General features: G+C 39.8%; 1 protein-coding gene across 1 annotated transcript in view; it reads right to left on the minus strand.

Moving 5' to 3' along the window:
• Positions 1-12,905, minus strand: part of dnah9l (dynein, axonemal, heavy polypeptide 9 like) — a 563,466-nt gene that overhangs the window by 350,622 nt on the left and 199,939 nt on the right. The window contains exons 39-40 of the mRNA XM_068036275.1: positions 5,092-5,286; positions 104-181 (exon numbers count right to left, since the gene is read on the minus strand). Coding sequence (XP_067892376.1) covers positions 104-181; positions 5,092-5,286 — 273 coding nt within the window. The remainder of the gene's footprint in view (positions 1-103; positions 182-5,091; positions 5,287-12,905) is intronic.

A 12,905-nucleotide genomic window follows, 5' to 3' on the forward strand; every position in this document is an offset into this window, starting at 1 on the left:
GTTACGGTAAGACCAGGTGAAGGCTGAAAGGGAACCCTAGACACCTTTCTCACCTGGTCGTAACACTTTAGATTTGTGATACAACTGGAGTACCTTCACTTACCTGGCTTTTGCCAGTTCCAGCAACACCCACAACAAAAACTGAATGTCGCACTGCCAACAGCTCCTCTAGTTGCATAGCCTGACACAAACATAAACAACAATCATGAAAGGTTGACAACTAAACTAATGAAATAGACAACTTCACTTATCAGAACAAACCTACTATCTGTAGCATAATGGGACAGTGGGTGAATTTCCTCAGGGATTTTCCTGCTTCACCTCTGTAACTTTGGCAGAAACTTCATTTATATCTGTAAATGGTTCCAAAGACATGGTGGCGAGTAGCCCTGAGGAAAAGAGCTTTTGACCCATTTGCAAAAACACAACAATTTGTAGTTGCTGACTGTAATATTAATCTGTGACTAATACAGCTGTTATTAAGAGAAATGTTCACAATCGGATAGCATTATTAGCTTCTCAAACAAAGATTAAAACAGTTGGCCTGCTCTGCTAATAGAGTTGTCAAAATTCAATTTTTTAAAATCTTTTGAGAAAAAACCTTTCCAGTAAACAGAAAACAAAGACAAAAAATATATATTTCACAGTTGGTCCGTTCGCTCCCACTTCATGTTCACACAAAGAATGCAAGATAAAGAGAGACAATGAAAAAGAGGCTATAGTGTGATTCTGAAAGACAGTGGTGAAGGTTTTCTGCTTGTGCATGAACCAGTCCTCTATTATTCACACATTAAATAAGAAGGAAATTGTGGACAAGCGAGTAGAAATGTGGAAAACACCAGCGAGGAATCCTCAGCAGGATATGTAGGATATTCTAGCTTTCCATCATGCAAAGAGGAGTGAAATAACAAGGCGAGTATTATACTCCAGAAAGCCAGGTGGTGAAGGATAGAATTGGAGCCAATCTTTACATACTTTTATAATCATTTATTTTCGGAGATACACATTACAAACATACACCTTCTCTCTCAACAACTACAGTTCCAGTCTGTTCCTATTTATAGGTACACAAATTAATCCCCAGTTAATGCCCACCACTTGCAAACAAATACAATTCATATACAGAGACATTTTGGCAAAGCTTTTTGTCTTGCACTCATCAGGACAATTTACAAGAATACCAATGCAAGGGAAAGCAACAAATTTATATTGTATGAGAAGAGAGTGCTGATTGGTTGGCATTGCCATGGAGAATGCACCCGTTTATGGTGACTGACAGTTAATTGCCAAGCTTTGTTTGAAATTTACACACATGTACACACATTGCGCCTGTTTCAGCTAAACTAAATAAGTGACAGCCATTCACTGGCCTATTCCTCAGGGCAATGTCTTGACCAATCAGAGTCAAGCTGCCTGGTTTAAATTTCAAACAAAGCTTCGCAATCGCTCTATCTCTTCTTTAGCTACAACATCATCTTTCTGTGATGACCTAGCATAATTAACCAGGAGAGCAGTAATATGCTCTAAATAGAATTGTTGATTTAAAGTTATTCTACGCCTACTCTGCTTAATATCTAAACCAATATATTTAAAAGCCCCACAAGGCTGACTCCCAAGCTTAAAGTCTATACTAATCTTTTTAATAACACATTTCCTAAATTCCACAGTACCTCCCCATTAGAAATCATCAACATGCATCATGAAGATGCCTGAAACCTTTCCTTTATGGTACAAAAAAAACATTGTGGGATCCACTTTTATTTGAACACAACCTATTTTCAGCAAAACAGATCTCACCGAAAAATAGCACACCCTGGAAGCATCATTAAGGCTGCAGATACATTTGTTTAGTTTCCATAGTTTTCCTTCTGCATCTGCTGCCTCTTTGGGTGTTTCAGAAACACTTCTCTCTGAAAAGTATCACTCTGCAGAAATGTGGCTTTTATGCCGAATGATCTACACTCCCATGAATATGCAGTCAAAAGAGCTAAAAAAAATTTAAGATTACTTTTCCAGCTGTGGGAGAGTCCACTTTAACATCTGTATCATCCAGTCACCCTTCAAAACCCCTCACAACTAGCCTCACTTTAGCCATACAAGTCCCATCTGCAAAGACTTTTTCTGTACAAATTTATCTGTGTGACAAGGCTGGCTGTCTCCTATCTGGCACCTCAGAATAAACTCCAAACTCTCCGCAACTATTTTGTTTTGCCTCTCTTATTAGTTTATCCTCAAGTTTATTGGCAGACACCAAAACTGCATGGTCATGAGGACTTCTGCTTCTTGCGAGACTGTTATGCAGCCTTCATTTCATTTTATAATCTATTCAAGCTATGCCTCTACTTGCACTTTGAAGTCTGTCGGGACTTTTACCGTGTGATCTCCCTTTCGTACTATCGGAAGCTCTATCTCTGGTTCATGATCGTTTTCCGATACAAGAGACACTTCCAAACCCTCTATTAGAAATTGCCAGTAGCTGTTCCTGTTCATCCCACTATTGTCATCTCCCTCCATTCATTAGACCCCTCTGCAATATATGTCACCCAAAGACCCACTCTGGGCAATTGGCCTTTGGATGCGATAGCACTGTTCTGAGCGACATGATCAATCAACATGACTACTATGCAGCCCTTAAACCATCACAGCCTATTACCTTATCAGGGCCTTTCCATTCCCTATGACCCTTTCTTTTATAAATACACCAAATCTCCTGAATTAAATTCTGTCCTGGATGGTCTTATAGAATGCCTCGGAGCTCTCCAAATTTTGTCCAAGACCACAGCCTTGATGAAAGCATGTCTCCCTGCATGTAAAGCATTCAAAAGTGCAGAAAAAATTGAGCTATTTGTAATACCTTCGACAGCAGGAGGACTATCACACAGCACAGAAGGCAATTTGGATTTTTCCCAATAGGCTAATTGACAGGCACTACATTCTCCAACCATCTGAATTGAATTCTTTGCATGAATTGCCCATAGTTGCCAACTTGCAGTCTGGTTGAGCAGTTAAGATTTTATGCAGCATTTTATCGATCACTGCATAATTCCTTTCACAAGCTCCATTGCTAAAAGAACTTTTAACTGCGGTATTCACGGCCATGATGTTCATAGTTTCACACATGTCTCTGAACTCGTCATAGGCATATCCCCTCTGTTATCAGTCAGAAACTTAGTTGGTTCCCCAAGTCCGGTCTCTATCCATTTCTCCATGATCTTGTCGAGAATCACTTTTTGTCCTTCTTACGGATTAATGTAGAAAGACAGAATCTGGCTGCCAGGTCTATAAAATGTAGACTGAAAATATTTCTGTCTTTGTCCCACACCTTTAGATCCCTGGCAACAACCTCGTTAAAGTCACATGCCAATGGAAGGCATACAGTAGGATGTGGTGGAGTCTTTTGATACTTCAAATCACACCTGAAGCACCTATTAACTTTTCCTTGAGCATTCATGGGATTCATTCACTATTTTTTTTTTCCAATTTTGTCTTCTGCTGTAATAGCCAGATCTGCTTTCATCTGTTTTCATCCTCATTCTGCCTGTCTTTAATCCTTCCATTGTATTGATGCCTGTGTTTGAACTATTTTGAAATCTGGCAATCATTGATTGTTCTGTTCTTTGTGTCACTGCGGAATGTTTCATTTGTTCCATGACAGCTGAAGGAAATGACTGTACCATCAGGAATTTTTTTTAAAGCTGATCCACCACGGTCTCCTTCTCCGAAAACCAAACATCAGTGAGAACCAAAGGCCTGTTTATGTGAGAAACCCTAGTACAACCAGTAATTTAAACACTAGTACCAATCCAGGGATCCCCAAATTGAATTTCATCAATCTTTTATACAATCTGTTAAAGTCCATGATATATTTTTCCATGGATTGACCACCTGTTTTCCAAATCTATCAAATTCTGTCCATGCCTCATAGGCATTTAGCAAATAGTCCTTCTTGTAATTTTCATCCAAGAATTCTAAACAACGTCCAAACTTTCATAACAGTCCAACTGACGGGCATCAATCTCACAAAATACTTTATTTCTTATTTTAATTCTTGTCGGAAGCAACAATGCCAAGCCCATACCTTGCTTTCTCTTTGGAAGGGACATAACCCGTATCCACATATCCACTTCTTTCCTCCACTGGTCATATGATTCAGATTCCAAGAACATGGAAGGGTAATCATACCCTGACAATGTACACTTGCTTTCTGCCACTTTCCACAATGGCCACTGGGATTTTAGTTTTCTGTCTGTATTCTTTTTCTTAGCTTCCAACCTTCATCTTTAGGCAACCATCCGTTACTACCATATTATACTTCAGATAACCAGGTGATGAAGGATAGAATTGGAGCCAATCTTTACACACTTTTATAATCACTTATTTATAGAGATGCACATGACAAACATGCACCTCCTAACCCAACAACCACAGTTTCAGTATGTTCCTATTTACAGGTGCACAAGTGAATTCCCAGTTAATGTCCACCACCTACATACAATTAATATACAATTAACAGAGAGCAAATCAAGTTCAGGAGAAATACCAGACAGCATTGAATCTGGAAGAAATCCATAGACAGCATAATAGCCTGTTGCAGGATTTGGGAGCACTGGAGATGGTGATCGAAAATACAAGGAAGTGGATGCCAGGGTGGGAGAGGGATTCAAAGACGGGGTTGTCAAGAAAAGGCTGCATACTCTTCAAGCATATTTGTGAGCTTTTACAATTTTTAAAGTTTTGTTTTAAATGCATCGAAAGCCTACTTAAATAAATTTCATGTGCCTCTTTCATATAATTGAACTACCAAGATTAGAAGCAAATTTACAGGAATACATTTTAATCAAGACACTAATTATACAAACTAAGCAACAAATAAGTTACCCCACTGCCTAGAGAAAATGCAGAGAACAGATTTAGTAGGTTCAATATAGGTGGAATGTTTGTTAGTTTATGTTCATGGTTTGGCTTGGTAAAAACATTAGCCAGCTGTTAGAAATGCAGGCCTTGACACACATTTTACAACAGTGAACATTACAACCTTTAATCAGCTCATTTAGATTTTTGATAAACTAAGCATAAAGCTATTATTTCAACCTTTAATATGAAGTTGTCCTCTGGCTGCAGGTGCAGTTCTGAAATGGACCGACGCACCATCTGTTCCAAATCTATGTCTCTCTTGCGTGGCACCTCCAATGATGGAAAAAGATCACCAATCAGACCCAGAAAAATGGGAACATCATTGGTAACAATTTTTGGCAGATTAAAATCTCTCAGAGCACGCATTAGGACCTAGAAAACAGCAAAAGCACTATAAAACAGTAACAGAACAATAACATTATAACAAAAGACATTAAGTTAACAAACATGCTAAATTATTACATAATTAACCAATTATAGTTCATATGGTTTGTTAAACTCAATCTGTTGTAGACTAAGTCATTGATGGCACATATATAAATATCTCAAAAAATTGAAGCTGATGACCGAAATATCTATGTTGAATTCTATTCCCTTTTTGTACATAACTAGACCAACTAGGGTTAGAGATTGGTCATAGTGTGTGTAAGAATATTGATTTGCTTTTACAGTACTTTTATTTCTAATAAAGAAAGAATAGTAAGGTACACAGCATTAATTCAATGTATGTTCTCAAAAAGCCCCTCCTTTCCCCTCAATGATGCTGATATTATTGGAGAAGGATAAATTTCAAGAGCAAGGACATTGTAGTGTAATGATAGGCACATATAAATAAATAAGCTAGGTAGATAATATTGAACTTAAAGAGTTATTAAGATTGAAACACATAGGGCCCAATCTTAACTGGGCAATTGGGTGACCTTTTATTACAGAAAAGGTAGTGCAAGAGAAAGAGATTGCTGCAATATAAAAGTAATATATTGCTATAAGCATACATCAAAGGTTGTTTACAACAAAGCTATGGCTCAGTGAAAGCAATGATAGGAAGTAACAGTATGTTGTGAAAAGGCATGAGGCCCTCATTTTTATGTGGCAATCTGTTTAAACAACTGGATGGTCATAAAATACCAGCTAATGTTGCATTCAGCAAGAAGATGATCATAAAGAAAATTGTATAAAAAGAAATGCAATGTTTTTGACTTATTTGGAAAGACCATTTACTACCTCCAAGACCCAGAGGCGTGAACAGGCTTGGAGAAGCCATGTTCACAGTTCCTCATTAAATCGATACGAGTGTTAGATGCAAGACTGATGTGTGCTGGTTTGCATGGGTGTTTAAGATTAATATTTTGTCAATAATAAATGAAGTGAGTTATCAGACATATCACTGTCGCTAGCTTTTTGAATAGGTGAAAAAGTAAATGATTTATCCAACAGTGTTTTATCATTGAGCAATTTCATTTTTCATTCTTAATGTAGTTTTGACCATATTTAAATCACAATAATAGTGCAGACATAATTTATGATTTACAAAGATTGTTATATAAAAATATTGCTAGTTGTAAACAGAGGCTAAACTGGGCAGCCCCCGAAAAGGGGCGCAGGGTTCGCTACGTGCAATTACCCTGTGCCCATTCAACATGATGCAGTTGTACATAACTAGACCAATATATCAATTTGGTGCTACCTGCTCATTACCATGATTGTAAGCATGCAGCCTGCGCTAACTATCTATTGAGTAGCTGCACGCCTCAGCAGGGGGCCCAAAATCAAGGCAGGCTGGCACAAGTTAGAGCCTCTTAAAGGGAAGGTACGTTGTGGCTGGAGCTGGTGCTGGAAGTCCTTGTACAAGTCACTCTGACATGGAAAAAGACTGAATAATGGCATAACATGGGAGAGAGCATGTTCCAAGATTCTCAGAGGTCCAAGGTCCTATCAAATTGGAAGTTGGCAAATGTTAGACCACTTCCCATGAAAGGAAGGAAAGAGAAAACAGCCATGATCTTATAGAATAGTGGAGCAGACTTGAGGGGCCAAATAGCCTACTCCTGCTCCTAGTTCGTATGTTTATATGTAGTGTCGCAGTTCTGTCAAACCAAGAGTCATAGTTGATGAGACATTGCCGACAACCAGTGGATACACAGTTGCATGGTCCAGGCAGGACACAACTGAAAGTAAAAGGCAAACTGCAAGCAACTCTCCAACAGAGGGAGACAAATCGTGGAGATCTTATATGTCTTGCATAATCAAGAATTTTCCTTACTGAATAGAAAAGCACGCTTAGACCTACAATTGATCAAGAAGATAGACGAAGTCAAGCAAGCAGAATACCCAAAGCTGTTCACAGGGCTCGAAAGACTCAAGATGGATTACAGATTCACACTCAAGGAAGGGGCCATGCCAGTGTGTATCTTTACACCCAGAAAGATACCTCATCCATTATTAAGCCAAGTTCAAGACCAATTGGAAGAGATGATAATGATGGGTGTTATCTCTCCTGTAACACAACCAATGGAATGGTGTTCAGCCATGGTACCTGTCCCAAAACAGAATGGAACTCTGCTCAACAAAGCAGTCGTGCATCAAATTCAACCAATGTCCACAGTTGATGACAGCTTAGCTAAACTCTCTCAGAGCCCCGTTTACAAAACTCAATGTCAATAGTGGGTTTTGCCAGGTACCCCTAGATGAGACCACAAGATTACAGATTACATTTATAATGCCATTCTGGAGATTCTGTTTTAATAGGTTACAGTTTGGAATAACTTCTGCACCAGAGATCTTTCAAGGGTCCACGTCTAACATCTTAGAAGAGCTCAAAGGAGTTATTTGTCACATGGATGACATCCTGATACATGGGCAGTCAGTACAGAAACATGACCAAAGAGTTCGAACGGTTCTACAGAGACTTCAAGACACAAGTCAGACAGGCTAGTCATTCCTAGTCCACTGAGATCAGAGATCTTAGATCATTTACACCAAGGCCATTTGGGTATTACCAAGTGCAAAGCAAGGGCACAATCTTAGGTATGGTGGCCTGGAATATCTAAGGATATTGAGAATGTGATTCAAAACTGTCAGACATGTGCAGTACAGAGACCAGAACAACGTGAACCCCTGTTAACCACACAGTTTCCAACCAGACCGTGGTAAAGGCTGAGTATGGATTTATTTATGTTCAGCGGGAAGTCATATATAATCACCATCAATTACTTCTCAAGGTGGACAGAAGTCAGAAGATTGCATTTTATGTCGACCAGAAACAGTCATCAGAACTCTTTAAGACATCTGTGCGACACATGGTATCCCTAACGAAATATTGTCAGATAATGGACAGCAATTCACAAATTAATATTTTCTCACTTTGCGACAAAGATGGGATTTTGACATCTCACAAGTTCGCTAAGGTACCCTCAGTTGAACGACAAAGCAGAAAGAGGTGTAAGAACCATTAAGTCACGACTGAAAAAGAATGAAGATCTTCCAATTTCACTTTTAATTTATAGAACTACACCACTGATGTGTGGATTATCACCAGCAGAACTACTGATGGGAAGGAAGAGAAGAACACAGCTTCCTATATTGCTGAACAACTTGCTTCCTGGATTGAATGTCCAGGACTATGAAAAGGTAAGAGGCAGGGAGAACTCTTACAGAAGGCAACAAACCTAGACTTATAATAGAAGATTTTGAGCAAGAAACTTACCTGAACTAAAAAATGGTGAAAGAGTATGGATACATGATCTGGAAAGAGAAGGTACAGTGATCCATAGACACAGGAACAACCAGCGATCATATGTTATATATACGAGTGAAGGAAACGTAAGAAGAAGTTGGAGAACTATTATCCCTATTACTCAAAAGCAACAGCCAGCCATTCATTTGGAAGATTCAGATGAAGAGGAACAAACCCAATCCGAACAGAAAGCTACAATCCATAGTAAAAAGCAACCAAGTCAGCGATCCAGACTTACAACAAAGACTACTGATTGTCCCAGTCAGACTACAACCAGATCAGGGAGAATTGTCAAACCTCCTAATGATTAAATCTGTGAAATCAGAGACTTGAGGGGAGAGAGGGTAGTAGATAAGTCAAGTATGTTTGATAAAATGTTGGATAAAGAATTGGGGGGAGATGTAGGATAAGGATGGAAAGGGTTAATGCTGAAGACAGTGAGTGCAACCCCCCCACAGTAACAGTGATGATGTAATAGTCACATGAGGTTAGGCTGGAGAGAAGAAGAGAGCAGCAGGAAGGATGTTATCTTAGGAGGCTTGATGAGAGTGTATATAGTATCTTGTAAATAATGAACAGTTCCTAGTTGACCTTATCCTGAGTCTTTCTCCAGAACATCCCTGTTTCTACTAAATATACAACAACACACAACACTGGGGAAAACCAAAGCTTTAAAAATACAGCAGGATACATTATAAATGCCAGCAATGATTTTGTGTGCAACTTTGTCCGTGATTGCATTTAACAAACTAGTTCCTGTGAATTATCATTAGGAAAATGAAATGAAGTAATGGAGCTAAAAATGGTCTCAAACCATTACAACCTTCAGTTCCTAATAGCATTGGCACTTTGGTGATCGTTAGTATCAGAGTCCAGCATAACATGTAGGATAATACAAAGCAAAAGGCTAAGCACATGTTTCTGATTTTGAAGATCAACTCCTAATGATGCAGTCCAAGATACACTGGCCTAGAAATTTGAGTGTGCCCATTTTTAGGCAAGTGGGGGATACAGAAATAAATTCCTTCACCTGAATATGATTGGCCGGAGATGCACCAGATATTGGGTCTTATTATTACACCTAATAGGCATCTACAGGTGAAGATAATCAGATTTCTGCAACGGCAGCTGTGGTCCTCAGTTAAGTGTTTAAAAAGGACAGAGAAGGAGGGCACAATCAGATCAGAAGGGTAGGTGGTGGTGATTGGAGGATAGAGGTAGCAGACCACATGCTTTGAATTTAACTGCACCAGCCACATAAATACTGCGGCTACAAGAACAGGTCAGAGGCTGGGAATTCTGCAATGAGTAACTCATCTGACTCTCCAAAGCCTATCCACCATCTACAAGGCATAAGTCAGAAGTGGATGGGTGCAGCTCTAACAACACTCAAGTAGACTGACACCATCCAGGACAAAGCAGCCTGTTTGATCAACACCCCATCCACCACCTTAAACATTCACTCCCTCCATCACATGCACACAGTTTAATGCAGTGTATATCATCTATAAGACACACTGCAGCTACTTGCCAATGCTCCTTCGACAGTGACCTCTACCACCTAGAAGGACATAGGTAGTAGGCTCATGGAAACATCACCATCTGCAAGTTCCCCTCCAAGCCACACACCATCCCGACTTGGAACTGTTTCTTTACTGTCACGAAGTCAAAAACCTGGAACTCCCTTTCTAAAAGCACTGTGGGTGCACCTACATCACATGGACTCCAGTGGTTCAAGAAGATGATTCGCCATCACCTTCTCAAAGGCAATTACGGATGGGCAATAAATGCTGGCCTGGTCAGCGATACCCACCTCCCATGAACAAACAAAAACATGTGGAGTCGGAAGGATTACAAACAAATATTTAAGCAGCAATGAAGTCACTGTCTGAGGGTTTCCCTCTGCTCATCTCAGTGTTTTAGGTACACAGAATGTGAGACAAGACCAGGCAATTGTAAATCAAACACCAACAGGGTGCAAAGGCAGCTGTTACAAAGCCTGCACTGGTTGTGATGGCTTTGTGATATAATATCGTCCGGGACAGGACTTTTACAACTTGTGATTGATGAACATCCTGCTCCTCCCAGCTCGACATTCAGGGAAATATATTTTAAAATCTTACCTTGTTGGTCCTTTTAAAGACTGCTTATTAGGCCATATGTAAACCTGGTTTTCTAGAATGCAGCTCATGCTGGCTGCCTCAGGGCAAATCAATATTGTGCAGGGGATTCAAACAGGCATCAGACCTTTTATTTACAAAGGAACTAACACCTGTTTCAGGCATGGACCTTGGACGCTGATTTTTTTTGCCTAAACATATGTGTAGTGCACTTACAGCTCCGAATGGGCATGTGTTTCCCGCCCACCATGTTGGAGGCTTAGGAGGCTGTTTAGCTCCTGCAAAACTGCTGCTGCACACCTGAATTTTTAGGACACTGAATCAATGCCCGAATACCCTTTTACTATCCTTCCTACAAAGTTACTAATTTTAACTATATTGTTTTGAGAATGCTAGAATCCCAGTGGCCTGATAATGGTGTAGACCGTAGGCCAGTATTAAGCACCTACCCATTCCACTCCACCCCAACCCCACCCTGCCACTCTTTCAGCTGGGGATGGTGCTTTTTGGGAGAAAATATATTTTTTTAAAACGCAAGGTAATTTCACACCTAAACAAATACAGAAATGATGATCTAGCCAGGTATTTATTTTCATTCGTTCATAGGTTCATGGGATGTCGGTGTCACTGGCATTCATTGGCCATTCCTAAATGCCCTTGAGAAGGCGGAGGTGAGTTGCCTTCTTAAACTGCTGCAATCTGAGTCGTGAAGGTACTCCCACAGTGCTGTTAGGTAGGGAGTTGCAAGATTTTGACAAGCAACAATGAAGGAATGGCGATATATTTCCAACTCGGGATGGTAAATATACAAAACAAATCCATAGTGAATTTAAGTAAGGGTCAGGGATCATCACTGGATAATTTCCACACCTGTTGCTAACTATCATTTCTTGCAACGAAAATGATGTGGAACCACACACTTTCCTCCATGGCCCATAATTTGCTGTCAAAATAGTGCTAAGGCTTAGTGCTCACAATTAATTATGCACAAATGCGACAGCAAATTCAGGCAAGGGCAGATGCATGGTTAAAAGTGGACATACAAAAGTTACTATCTGAGATGTACTGCTCTGCTGCGAATTTCATGAAAACGGCATCTTGCTACCTGTCTCACCATTGAAATGCATTGCAATTTCATAAAGTTGCTGTACCAAGGTGGTAGATATAAACTAAACTCCCAAGAAAAAGTTAGAGCTAGTCTGAAGTGACACAAGGAGCCTGTTCTGAACCCATTTAAGGTCCACTCACATTCAGTTAAGCTTGGATTAGCTGTCAGAGATTTACATCAGATTTACTTTATGCTCTATGAACTGGTGTCAGTTTTGTAAAACGTAGAAAATATTTCCTGGAGTTTATACCATAGTTGAGTACAAAATGCAGTGAGAAACATAACTCACCATGATTACCAGAACCAGTCTGCAACCTTCATATCAACATAACTTGAGTTCAGAATCCCATTTTCAAAATTTTAACATTTTCAACTAATGTGGGGGTGCAATTTACATTCCACTTGCACTCTACTTTCTTTTGAACTTTTAAGTCAACAAATTGATGTGGCACATAAATGCCAGCTCTATATAGATGGCACAGTCAGCATTCTGCAGGCACTCTCCATGTGTCAGTGTTTGTGGGCCAAAATCAGTATGGAGCAAGTCCCTCAGTCCTGCTCCCAAGTTTCTGCCTGCTGGCAATAATCAGGTTATCAGGAATTTCGACCCATGTTGTTCTGTGCTATTCATAGCTGGAGTGCAAGCAGGTAAAAACCTGGGAATGGCCTTGCAACAACTTGTATTTATATAGTGCCTTTAATGTAAAAAAGCATCTCAAAGCACTTCACAGGGGCGTTATAGAGAAAAATTTGACACCGAGCCACATAATAAGGCGATATTAAGGCAAATGGTCAAAAGAGGTAGGTTTTAAGGAGCGTCCTAAAGGAGGAAAAAGAGGTGGGAGGGGAATGGTTTAGGGAATGAATTTAAGAACTGAGGGTGTGGCAACTGAAGACATTGGGGATGCTCAAAATGCCAGAATGAGATGAGCGCAGATAACTCACAGGGTTGTGGTGCTGGAGGAAATTACAGAGATAGGGAGGGCAAGAACTTGGAGGGACTTGAAAACAAGGATGAGAAATTTAT

The sequence above is a fragment of the Heterodontus francisci genome, chromosome 7 (genome assembly GCF_036365525.1).
Source record: "Heterodontus francisci isolate sHetFra1 chromosome 7, sHetFra1.hap1, whole genome shotgun sequence".
Classification (NCBI taxonomy): domain Eukaryota; kingdom Metazoa; phylum Chordata; class Chondrichthyes; order Heterodontiformes; family Heterodontidae; genus Heterodontus; species Heterodontus francisci.